Source organism: Hypanus sabinus, chromosome 20 (assembly GCF_030144855.1).
Source record: "Hypanus sabinus isolate sHypSab1 chromosome 20, sHypSab1.hap1, whole genome shotgun sequence".
In the NCBI taxonomy this organism is placed as follows: Eukaryota; Metazoa; Chordata; class Chondrichthyes; order Myliobatiformes; family Dasyatidae; genus Hypanus; species Hypanus sabinus.
This window is the reverse complement of record NC_082725.1, coordinates 49,070,576-49,083,864: the sequence shown is the minus strand read 5'-3', so window position 1 is coordinate 49,083,864 and position 13,289 is coordinate 49,070,576. Positions and strand designations below refer to the sequence as shown.

The 13,289-nt window shown below is 41.5% G+C and overlaps 1 protein-coding gene across 6 annotated transcripts in view; it reads right to left on the bottom strand.

Moving 5' to 3' along the window:
* mboat1 (membrane bound O-acyltransferase domain containing 1) overlaps nt 1-13,289 on the bottom strand; it is a 132,922-nt gene that overhangs the window by 88,577 nt on the left and 31,056 nt on the right. Inside the window, exon 1 of one of the 6 annotated variants that reach the window (XM_059945465.1) lies at nt 1,345-1,434. The exons of the other annotated variants lie outside the window; for them this stretch is intronic. Within the exon in view, the coding sequence (XP_059801448.1) occupies nt 1,345-1,430 (86 nt within the window). The 5' untranslated portion in view covers nt 1,431-1,434. Of the gene's footprint in view, nt 1-1,344; nt 1,435-13,289 lie in introns of those variants that run through there. 6 annotated transcript variants of the gene reach the window in all.

Sequence of the window (13,289 nt, the reverse complement as noted above, 5' to 3'; positions counted from 1 at the left end):
TCACCCCCCCGCCCCAAGTATGGGCCTCCCTCTGCCTTAAAACCTTCAAATTTCCTGTGGACTGTCATTTTAAAATGCCAGGAGAATGACAGTGACTTTTAGACACTGTTTGGGGGGGGGGGGGGGGGGAGAGAGGAGTGAGGAGGAGAGCGGAGTGGGGGAAAGGGGCGAGGGGGGCGTTATTTGATGGACAATCAATGTTATGGTTTCTCTGCAGCTTGTTTTGTTTTGAAAATACAACACAGACACACAGAAAGACACAGAGTCAAAATGGATTCAGTCAATGGAAGACACCAGTGAGTTAGTCGCAGGTTTAAATTTTCAGTAGCCCAAAAGGGGATGAGCTGAGATCAATCCAGAGTGTTGATAAATCACTCTCAGAAGTTTGATGCAACTAGAAGAAGTGTGCAGAGGAGAGAGAGAAGAGGGAGGTTTGAAACAGAAGAAACCTAGTGACAAAGAGATCAGTTTGGACTCTCTCTCTAAGTAGCCCGTGAGGGTGAGTTTGTTTCCATTCGAAAGTGTGATTGTCACTTAGTTAATCCACAGGAGTGGGTTCTCTGGTGAGGGGAAAACCTTTGTGAATACCACGCGTGTGTTTTCCCTTTGTCTGGGTGTGGTAGTTCACTGAAGAAAGGCATCCCCGTGGCAAATCACTGTTGGAATTATTTTGTATGTCGTGGAACTGGATAAGTGGCTATCAGATTGCGTGTGATTGAGGTAACCTTGTGGAATCTACTGTTGTGTTTACCCTTGTCTGGGTGATGGTTCCCTTGAAGAGGGTCCCCTTTGTGATAAACTACTGTTGGTGATAATCCACACGTGGATTTTGTTTGACTATCCTGTGGCCACCACTTTGAGATCTCCCTTAGCTGGATTCGGCTGTGGTACCACTTGTGTTAAAAGGATATTCGTTGAAGATCACTGTTGGTGATACTTCGTGTGTGGAGTGGTACAACTTCGGAGATAAAACCTACTGCTATTGTTATTTTGTGTTGCTGTCATAGAATCTGTGGAGTATTGACATAATTGCCTTCTCACAACATTCACCTTTGGAGTACAAACATCTCGCATTAATTACCTGTGCACTTGAACTGACTTTCTTTACATACCATCGTAAGACTGTATCACTTACCACCTGAGCTCAAAGAAGTTTGGGAACTTCATTTTTACACCTATATATGCAAAACACCATTAACTCTTGATTTACCTGGTTTAAGTTACTATATTACATAGTTACTAATAAAATAATGTTTTAATAGCAAAACCAGACTCCAGGTGTGTTCTGTTGAAGCTGATACTTTTACATGGTTGCGTATACGTGACAAAGTTCCAAAAACTCACAAATGTTTGAGGGAAATTCCTCCCAACTGAGGGAACATTCTTTCCGTATCCACCCTGTCAAGATCTCCAGAAATTTCTGTTACCATCAAATCACTCACTCTTTTGAAGGCAAAACACACAAGATGTTGAAGGAATTGAACTCCAGTGCATCTAAACCTAGCAAATGTTGCTTCATAAACAAGCTTTTATTTTCCACAATAGTGTTTCATACAGAACCTTGTTAAATGCCTTCTGAAACTCGAGGAGCAGCATATCTATGGTACTTTAATTCATCAAATACTTAAAATGATTAAAAATTATTTCCCTTTCATGTCAATTTTGACTGCTTAAATAAATATTTTCCAAGTGTCCTAGAAAACTAGTTTATGTCTTCTACAGCTTCTAACATTTATTAAAACTGTGTAACATTTTAAATAACACATTAAACCAAGGCCCTGCTACTTTCTCAGGCAAGTGAGAAAGATCCTGTGGTACCATTTTAAAGAGGAATAAGACCATTACTTCCCCATGTCTATGCCAACACTTGTTTCTCTCAACATCACCTACCACAGACATTAAACTAATTGACCTGTATTGCTCTGGTGTCTATCACTTTGAATAAAGGAGCCAATTTTGTCAAATTTAATGAAATACAGTGCATTCTGCTTAACTGGGCCATCAGTTAATTGGGCAGCCACTTATTTGGGACAACTCTTAAGAAAGAAAAACTAATTGAAAAATAGCCAGGCTTCCCCTTGTTCATTTGGAACACCATGCCTCTTAATTGGGAAAAGAGAGTGTTGCCAAACAGTTTCTAACCAACGTCAGTCACCTTCCCTTGCATGGATGTAAGACACTGCACTTAGAGTGATAAGTTTTTATATAGCATCAGTTGCGTGTGCATATTTTATGTTAGCCATTTGGGCCAAAGGATGCAGATTCAAAAAGCAGTTATTTTTGATCATTTGGTGTTTTTTTTAAAAAAAAGCTCAGATCCTCACCAAGATGCCACAAAAAGATGTGACACTATCTGAAAAAAAAGCCCACTGGATCAAATTAAAAGCCATCTGTCTAACACCACTCATCATCAGCTGGCAGAGATAACTGGAGTGCCAAAATCTACAATTGCATGCTTGATACATCAGCAAGATATACTGCAAGAAGAATGGGCATTACATGAGGGGCAACAAGAAACATCTCAAAAATAAAAGTGTGAAGGTAAGGATCTAGATGTTGAAGAGGACCCAAGTCGATGGTTTTCCAATGAAACTGGTTGAAGTACGTGTGTGTCAGAGAACCAATGTTTAGAAAAAAAAAACACAAGATAGAGGAGCTAACTAAGAAGATGGATCATGAAGATTTTAAAGCAACAGATGGATGGTGATCTTGATGGAAATGTTGGCATCATATGAAATTCAAGAAAGCACACAGTGAGAAAGATATTGCTGATGCTGTATTGCAGAAACATGCAAATCTACAAAACTCCCTGACTTGCTTCAAAATTTTTCTGCAGATATCTAGAAGGCCAATGAAACAGGCTCTTTTTAAATTATGCATAGCTGTATTCTTATGTGTGGCGATAGAACCAAATTCCTGCTTACTGAATCTGCTTTATCTTTGTTTTCTATCATTCATTCCTCATCCTCACTTCCTAAAGGACAAAGGCTTACTGTTTTTCTATTTTATGACTTCTTTCTGCATTTCTAGCCTTACCTAATGATTTACTCTTAGATTTATACTATTAATACCATAAGACAAAAGAGTAGAATTACGCCACTTATCCCATCGAGTCTGCTCTGACATTCCAACACAACTAACTTACCTCTCTCAAGCCTTTAATGCCCTGACTAATCAAGAACTATCAACCTCTGCTTTAAATATACACGATGACTTGTCCTCCACAGTCACTTGTAGCAATAAATTCCACAGATTCACCAGTCTCTGCCTAAAGAATTTCCTCATCTTTGTACTGAAGTGACATCCCTCTATTTTGAGGTTGTGCTCCCTTAGTCCTCGACTCCCACTATAGGAATCATCCTCTCCCCCTCTATATAGTCCTTTCATATGATAGATTTGATAGTATGATATGTTTCAATCAGATCCCCCTCCCCCATTCTTTTAAACTCCAGCGGTACACAGTGCCACAAATATTTTCCTGTGTTAACCCTTTCATTCCCAGGATAATTTTTGTGAACCTACTCTGGACTCTATCCAATGTCAGCACATCCTTTCTTACAAAAAGTGCCCAAAGCTACTCACAATTTAAAAAAAAACATTTTTAACACAGTCTGCATTTGTTTTTTTTTGCTAGATATATATGACAAATTTGATATTAACTTATCTCAGTTTCCCAAGGCAAACAGAAATGAATAGAGCTAGCATGGCATTATTAGTAAGGTCATATTTATAATGTTCCAAGATTTTAAACATGTACATTGTACAGATACAGAAAATAGCTCAATGCAAACACATCAATGGCTAGATTCTTGGCCGCTCCATTGCAGAAAGCAAGAGTATAACATTCCCAATCAATGTCAAGTTTTGCTCAAGTTCTGCTTTTCTTTTGGAAATCAAATACAGCATAATTTAGTTTTTGTCTTTGTTTTCTTCTTCTGATCCACTCTTTTTTCTTTCTTTACTTCCCCTCAGATTATCTCTTCTCATACCAATATATCTTTCTAACTTTGATGTCGCCTTTCCTCTCTGCATCATCCTCTTTGTATTGATGCCATACTGTATAGTACCAGTGATCTCAGAAATCATTTATTACATTTCATTTCCTTTTAATTCCAATGCCTCCTACATAAAAAGCTATACTGACATGTAAACTTTCTTTACGGTTTACTTGTCCAGCAATCAAAATCAACACTTTTGATCCAGTGCCATCAGTACTAAATCTTATCAAAAGGTTAGAGGTGAAACACGAGCTCCAGGTTCAAACTAAACTTATAGAAAACAGTGCCTAAAATTCCATTCTGTGACACGCATTTCTTTGGTGCAGCTTTGTTTCAGAATAGCATTTATTACACATACAGACATTAAAATTATATTGGTTTATTGTTGTCACATGTACCAAGATACAGTGAAATCTTTGTTTTTGCATGCCATCCATACCAATCATTTCCTCATATCAGTGTACTGAAGTAGTACATAGGAAAAGCAATAATAGAATGCAGAACAGTATAAAAGCTACAGCGAAATTGCAGGGCAATCAAATAATCAGGTGCAAGGCCATAACAACTCTGAGATCAAGAATTTATCAGCAGTCTATGCTCAGCAGTCTTATAACCATAGGACTGAAGCTGTCCTTGAGTGTGGTAATATATGCTTTCAGGTGTATTGTATCCTCTGTCCAATGGGAGAGTGGAGAAGAGAGAATGTATGAGATGGGTGGGATCTTTGGCAGCAATAAGCACAGAGTCCAAGGAAAGGAGAATGGTTTCCATGATGTGAAGAGCTGTGTCCACAACTCTCTGCAGTTTCTTGCAGTCTTGGTTACAGCTGTATGAATCTAACCGGCCACACCCTGCTCGAGGCTGCACTTTCCACAACTACAGTGTGGCATAAATGAAACCTATGCATTGTAGTGCTAATTTGTTTTCAACACTTATTTGCTGACTATTCTGCTACTTGGAGGTCAATGCTCAAGCCAACATACTCTCTGGACCTTTCAAAGCTTAAAACATATTCAGCAGTATGAAGGACTATTCAACAGGACGACTTCAAATGACTGGCAATCACATTCACATCAGCAGTTATTTGCCAAAATGTTCTACATCATTCAAGGCTAATGAGCTTCACAGGCCGAGATGGTGGTAAGTTGCCTTCTTGAACTGTTGCAGTCCCTGAGGTGATTATACTCACTATGTAGTTAGAGAGACTTCCAGGATTTTGACACAAAAGTAAAATGAAAAAATACATTTGCAAGTTGGGATGATGTGTGACTTGGAAGGCAACTTCCAAGAGGTGGTGCTCCTATGCTTTTGCTGCCCTGGTCCTTCTTGCTAGTTGAGGTCTTGGGTTTGGCAGATGAGTTTTGGTGAGTTGCTGCTGTGTATCCAGGGGATGGTACAAATGACTGCTCCTATGTGTCGGTGATGCAGTGAGTGAATGGCTGATGGGGAACCTATCAATTGGGCTTATAGACGCAAGTATTCTTCTAGGGTGCATCACAACCTGGTATGGAAGTTGTCCTGTCCAAGACCGGAAGAAGCTGCAGAAAATCATGAACATAGCCCAGCACATCACACAAACCAATCTTCCATCCTTGGACTCACTTTACACTGCACGCTGTCGGAGCAGTGCTGCCAGAATAATCAAGGACACGACCCACCCAGACAACACACTTTTTGTCCCTCTTCCCTCCGGGAGAAGGTTCAGGAGCTTGAAGATTTCATACGGCCAGATTTGGGAACAGCTTCTTTCCAACTGTGATAAGACTACAGAATGGATCCTGACCTGGATCTGGGCAGTACCTTCCAAATATCCGGACCTGACTTGCACTACCTTACTTTCCCTTTTCTAATTATGATTTATAATTTAAATTTTTATTATATTTACTTTGATTTGTACGTCAGGGAGCGCGCAGCGCAGAATCAAATATCGCTGTGATGATTTACGCTCTAGTATCAATTGTTTGGTGACAATAAAGTAAAGGTCTAGCAGCCTTCTGCACTCCCTCAGTTTTTGTCTGAGTATGCTTTTGCCTTGCTTCTCAGGCACACTGTTACTCTATTTGCTGCGTCATGGCTGGTGGAAGATATTACAGATCTTGGAAGGAGACTTAAAAAAACCCATTGTTACTTTGCTCAAGTCTCTGCAGCAGACCGTGCAATATCAAGGACAAAAAAAACTCTGAAAACGTGAAAAGAGCTTCTGGCGCATTGCCTTCGTAAATCAGAGTATTGCGTACAGGAGTTGGTGAGTTACATTATTGTTGTACAAAATGTTGGTGAAGACAAATTTGGAGTGTTGTGTGCCATTCTGGTCACCTCCCTACCTGAAAAATATTTCCAAGGGTGTTGCCAGTGTTATGAATGTGAAGCAACTCTGAGGGGCCGAAGGGTACAAAGTCGCCCCCCCCCCCCCCCCCCCCCGCTTTTTAAGAATCGCAAGATCGCTATTATTTCGGGTCTGGGACCCAGAAAATGAGAGAGAGACACCTAGAATACACAAGGTTTGGACTGTGTCCTGACATCAGCGGAAAAGAACTACTGATAACAGCCATTGTCTCTTGGAGAAGGAATTGTGTATTGAGTACTGTACTATTCATTGAAACCCCTCAGGAGACAACCAGAGTGGTCTGGTTGAGGGATTGCATCATCCCAACCTGATTGACATCTGAGACCCCATGAGAAAGGATAAAAGAGGGGTCTGGGGAACAACCCCTTTAGACACACCAGGGGAAACACGAGAAATCCCGTGACAGCGTTTAATAGCGAAAGCCGGTGGGGGCTCGTGTGCATCCTCTCTTTGCCTGGGATTGGCGGCCTCACCACGGAAGAACGGCTTAGCTAAAGGAGAGGTCACAAGTGAATGGCCACACCAACAGGACTCCTGCCGGATCGAAATCATAAAGGAAAGCTGGCAAGTTTTTCTCCAAATCTCTCTCTCTCTCCAACCATTGCAACACAGCGGTCCCCAACGGCTGCAAACTGCATGAACTGAGTGAACTTTATATTTCCATCGGATAATACATTATCCCCTAGACAATAATAGAGCTTATTTCTTATTGATTATTATTATACCCGCACTTTTAGATTTAGTATTGATGAAGTATATTATCTGTATATTTGCATTGATATTATTTTTGTGTATTTTTACTAGTAAATACTGTTAAGAATAGTATCATCAGATTTCAATGGACGTCTCTATCTTTGCTGGTAAGTGACCCAGTTACGGGGTTCTTAACAACTTGGGGCCTCGTCTCAAGATTTGATACCAAATTGGAGGGCCAGTAAATCAGGCTTTTAAGTCCAAACTTGGATCTGGTTGCGTGGGAAACCAGCAAAGATGGATGTCGACGAATTCATAGAAAACCCAACTCTGGAGGCGCTAGAGGCGGCCACAAAGTCGGACTTGATAAATATTGCGAAAGGACTAAACCTCGCAGAGGTGAGGTTGTCAGTGAAAAATCGGGAGTTGCGGAGGGCCATAACTCAGTATTATATTGTGAAGAATGTGTTTTCAGCTGAGGTATTGGAAAATATCCCTGAAAAGGTACCAGCTAGTGGGACGGCTCAGTTAGAGCTAGAAAAATTAAGGTTGGAGCATGAAATTAAGTTAAAACAGCTGGAAGCAGCTGAAAAGGAAAAAGAGCCGAAAAGAAAAGGGAGCATGAGCTACAGCTAGAGTTAGAGGTGAAAAGGGTGAAGGAAAGAGCTGAAAAGGAGCAGGAAAGAGCTGAGAAGCAGAGGGAGCATGAAATTAAGTTAAAACAGCTGGAAGCAGCTGAAAAAGAGAAGGAAAGGACCAAAAAGGAGAAGGAAAGGGCCGAAAAAGAGGAGAGAGCCGACAAGGAGAGGCAGTATGAGGAGAAGGAGAAACAGAGGCAACTTGGACATGGAGAAGTTCAGGCAAGAACGAAGAGCTCAAGGGCCAGCCCGAGAGGAGAGATTTAATGTTAATAGGGAGTTTAGGTTAGTACCTCCGTTCGAGGAGACAGATGTTGATAGTTATTTCTTGCATTTTGAAAAGGCGGCAGTGAGTCAGAAGTGACTCAGAGATCAGTGGGTGGCACTGTTACAAAGTGTGTTAAAAGGGAAGGCACAACGGGCATATGCGGCATTGTCCATGGAGGAGGAGGAGTCTGAGAATTATGAGAAAGTAAAAGAGGCCATTCTTCAGGCCTAAGAATTGGTACCTGAGACCTATAGACAAAAGTTCAGAAATTTAAAGAAAGGGTGGAATCAGACGTATGCAGAGTTTGCCTATGAGAAGGGTGTGCTCTTGGATCGCTGGTGCGCAGCAGAAATGGTGGAAGAAGATTTTCAGCATCTCAGGGAGTTAATTCTGATTGAGGAATTTAAAGGTTGTGTTTCGGATGATATCCGGATGTATTTGAATGAGAAGCCAAATAAGTCTATATCCGAATTTGCTAGGTTCGCAGATGAATATGCCCTAACCCTCAACATAAAGTTTTCCTCGAATAAGTTACCAGAAAGACCGTGGGAATGGAAGAGAAAGCCCACCGGCTGAGGCAGAGATTCAGCCGGGAGCTAGTGGTAAAAATAAGGAGGAGGAAAGGCAAGACGGCAGGAGGGGTCCTGGCTTGACCTGTTTTAATTGTGGAAAGGTGGGTTATATTGCATCTAAGTGCTTTGGTCCGAGGAAGGAGACAGGAAAAGGGAAAGCAGCAGTCCCTACAGAATGCATTGTGTTGATCAGTAAATCAACGAGAAAGCCCCAGGTAGACAGAATACGAGAGGGGCCTGAGAAATTTATTTCAGAAGGAACCGTGTCTGTGAAAGAGGGAGACACACCAGTTCCAGTGCGGATCTGGAGAGACAGTGGAGCTGAGCTGTCATTGATTCACAGTAAGGTACTAGATTTTGGTCCCGAGACTGGAGAGGTGGCTTTGAGAGGCATAGGAAAAGGGACAGAAGCTGTGCCTTTGCATAGGATCATTATAAATTGTGAGCTGGTATCTGGACCAGTTGAAGTAGGTGTGCGATCAGAATTTCCGAGAATTGACATAGACATCCTCCTGGGTAACGATTTAGCTGGTGGTGAATTGTGATCGGCCATAGAGCTGACAAGCCAGCCTGTAAGTGTTGAGGTCCCGCCCCTAGGTTCCAAGATCTATCCCGCATGCGCAACCACTTGCAGCATGTCAAGAAAGGCAGCTGAGAAAGAGGCCAGTATCAATTTGGCTGAGATGTTTTTACCGACCCTGTACCAAGAGGGGTTAGAGGGTGGTAAAACGGAGAATAGGGTGAGGGAGTAAGGGAGAGAAGGTAGACCTTCCCTTAACCAGGACGGAATTTATAGAGGCACGGAGTAAAAATGTGAAACAGATAAGGCTATTAGAAGGTCCAGGGTTGGACATGGATGATCTATCTGGCTTGACAGAACTGTTTGAAGAAGTTGAAAATTTTAAATGTGTTCCTGATAATGAAATGAGGGTAGTCCTAGATGAAAAGGACGTCCTTACCTTGAAGGAGTCTGCTGGGTTGGCAGATGAAGTTGTTTCAGCCCGCAGGGTTGAGTTTACTCCAGAAGGGAGTTGCCCAGAGAGTAACTGGGAGGATCAGGGGAACTTAGAATTTGAAAAGGGGACGGGTATTGAAAGCCTGGAAGAGGCAGATATCCCATTTGAGTGTGTTCAAGATGTGGATGCACGTGGTACTGAACCTAGTAATGAAACTCAGGAAAAGTCTGAGGTATTTGAGTCAGTTAAAAAGGAATGCAGTCCTTATGGGTCAGATGGACATGGTTCAGTGAAGAAAGGGTTAACCTTGGTACTAGTAGGAAGTGAAAATTCCCAGTTGTTTGTGTTCGAAGGTGTGTTAAAAGTTAGTGAGGAGATAAAAGGTGGTGATGTGAATCTTATCATTGAAGGAGAAGGGAAAAGTGTAGTTCCTAAATTGAATGAAGAAAATTTAAGGTCTGGATTGGTGTCAGAAGCTGTAACCAGGCTGAAGGGACAATGGCTTGTTAACATGATGCTTGCGAATCAATTACAGGTTGATTTGGAATGTAAAGGTGCCCCACGCGCTATTGTTATTCAAGGGTGTGCTGTGAAGAGGCAGAATTTGAAATGCTGTTTAGACAAAGAGGGGTTGCTTGCAGATATTAAACTGACAACTAATAGAATGAAGGGTCCTGAAGATAAAACTAACGACTTGCTTAAAAATAAAGAATTGTGTGGAAATTCAGCCAATGGGCTACTTTTGGAAAACATTGTTGATAAAATAACTCCTATGAAAGGAGCATGCAAAAGCCTATTCCACACTGGTATACAAGCTAACCACGTGGGAGTTAACTGGAAAAGGGGCGAGGGTTGGCGGGATGCCACTTTAAATAATAGGATCCGGTTTTAAGGGATTTTGACAAAGCATGTAAATAATAAAGACAACCCCATGGAAGATTGACTGTTAAGTTTGAAAGTAAAACAAAGATTAGCATTCGCATGAACTTTTGTAAGATACACGTAAGCTAAGATCACAACTCTTTAGTTTTATTTTGCTGAAGAAAAGAAAAAAAAATAGGTGGTTATTAAATTGGAGTCTGATGCTACAAGAATTTAAGGTACAAGATATTAAGATATTAAAGGAAGTGACAATGTTATCGCTAACTGTTTAGATGCTGAATTGAATGCATAACTGTATTACTCTGTAGTGAAAAAAAAACTCTTTTGTATTGTGTTAAGATTCTGAAATCCTGTAAGACTCTGTATTAATTAATTTTTACCTGTGGCAAACATCCTAGAAGGAAGGAATGTGAAGCAACTCTGAGGGGCCGAAGGGTACAAAGTCGCCTCCCCCCCCCTTTTTGAGAATCGTAAGATCGCTATTATTTCGGGTCTGGGACCCAAGAAATGAGAGAGAGAGAGACACCTAGAATACACAAGGTTTGGAATGTGTCCTGACATCAGCGGAACAGAACCACTGATAACGGCCATTGTCTCTTGGAGACGGAATTGTGTATTGAATACTGTACTATTCATTGAAACCCCTCAGGGGACAACCAGAGTGGTCTGGTTGAGGGATTGCATCATCCCAACCTGACTGACATCTGAGACCCCGTGAGTGAGGATAGAAGAGGGGTCTGGGGAACAACCCCTTTAGAAGCACCAGGAGAAACACTAGAAATCCCGTGACAGTGTTTAATAGCGAAAGCCGGTGGGGGCTCGTGTGCATCCTCTCTTTGCCCGGGATTGGCAGCCTCACCACGGAAGAACGGCTTTAGCTAAAGGAGAGGCCACAAGTGAACGGCCACACCAACGGGACTCCCGACAGATCGAAATCATAAAGGAAAGCCGGCAAGTTTTTCTCCAAATCTCTCTCTCCAACCATTGCAACACAGTGGTCCCCAACGGCTGCAAACTGCATGAACTGAGTGAACTTTATATTTCCATCGGACAATACATTATCCCCTAGATAACAATAGAGCTTATTTCTTATTGATTATTATACCTGCACTTTTAGATTTAGTATTGATGACGTATATTATCTGTATATTTGCATTGATATTATTTTTGTGTATTTTTACTAATAAATACTGTTAAAAATAGTATCATCAGACTTCAACGGACGTCTCTATCTTTGCTGGTAAGTGACCCAGTTACGGGGTTCGTAACACCAGAACTTGAGGACCCCAGTTACAGGGAAATATTGAATAGGTTAGGATTTTATTACCTGGAGTGTAGGAGGGATATAGATAGGGTAAATGTAAACAGACTTTTTACACAGACGTTGGGTGGGACTAGAACTAAAGGTTATGTGTTAAAAATGAAAGGCGAAGCACCTTAAGGAAACCTGAGGGAATAACATCATGGAGATCCCACCAACCCTGCTCACAGACTGTTTGTCCCACTTCCATCAGGGAGGAGACTACATAACATCCACACCAGGATCACCAAATTCAAAAACATTTACTTTCCCCAAACAGTAAGGCTGATCAACACCTCCATCCACTAACCCACCCCTCCACACTCCCAACCACCACTACTTCATTATCTCCTGTCAGTCACCTCATGTACAGATGACGAAGCATCACTTTATGGACATAAAGCCATGTATATAAGCCATCTTATGTATTTGTATTCATTATGTTTTATTATTATTGTGTTCTTTATTTACTGGATAACTCACCAGCAAAGATAGAGAGGTCCGTTGGAGTCTGATGGCACTATTTTCGAACGTTTTATTCATAAAGGGGCACAAAATTAAGGTTAAACCACACATTCAGAACATATACATCGGTCAAACTCAATCTAAAGCGCGGGTATAGCAATAATCATCATTAAGAAATAATCTCGACTGTTGTCTAGGGGATAATATATTGTCCGTTGGGAATAGAAAAGTCACTCAGAAGTCTGCAGCCTTCAGTCTTTTTCAGGAATCGCTGGGTTTCACGTGTTTCAGAGAGAGTGAGGAGAAAACGGGAAAAACTTGCCCGGGTCTTTGACGAAGCAACACCGTTGAATCAGGGGAGCGTTGTTTCCCTGTTATTATTTCGAAGTCCTTCTCGGTATTATCAGCCACCTGCTCCACAGGCAGAGAAGTTGCTTTTGACTGGCTTCCAGCTATCGAGTCCTTCCGGTGTGTCTCTCTCTCTGGGGCTTTACTTGCAGAGTTGTAGATGTCCATCAAAGTAGGGTGATGCAATCCCCACCCAGTTGTTACATAGCAGGGTCATGCACTTAGCACAGGTGTCTCTAAGAGCCTGGCCAAAACTGTTACATTGTCTCTCATTTGCCTGGGTCAGAGACCCGAATTAATAGTGCTCTTGCGATTCTCCGGAAGGAGGGGGCTGCTCCCGCCCCTTCGGCCCCTCAGAGCTGTGGTACATTCATAACAATTTGTTGTGTTTTTTGTGCTGCATCTGATCCAGAGTAACAATTTTTTCATTCTCCTTTACACTTGTGTACTGGAAATCACATTAAACAATCTTGAATCTTAAACATCTTCACTCAAGGGGTCTCCCTGCTGAGGGATGCCACAACTCAACATCATCAGTAAAGCTGATTGCATGTTGCAGTCATTGGAACTGGGAAAAAGCAAAAGCAGTAAATGCAATCCATTTTGGTGGCGATGGTACTTGGCCAATTTGCCATCTGTTTATTAAGTAAAAAGTTTCTACAACAAATTCAAGAATGCACCCCTTTCACTTCACAATTGAAAGCTTTGAGTTTAGGAAGATTATTTCTGCATTAAAATGCAGTGAGTTAAACATTACATTACTATTTGTGTAAAATAAATCACATTTTCAGTGGTGCTTCAGAAATAATCAACTCCATTTTA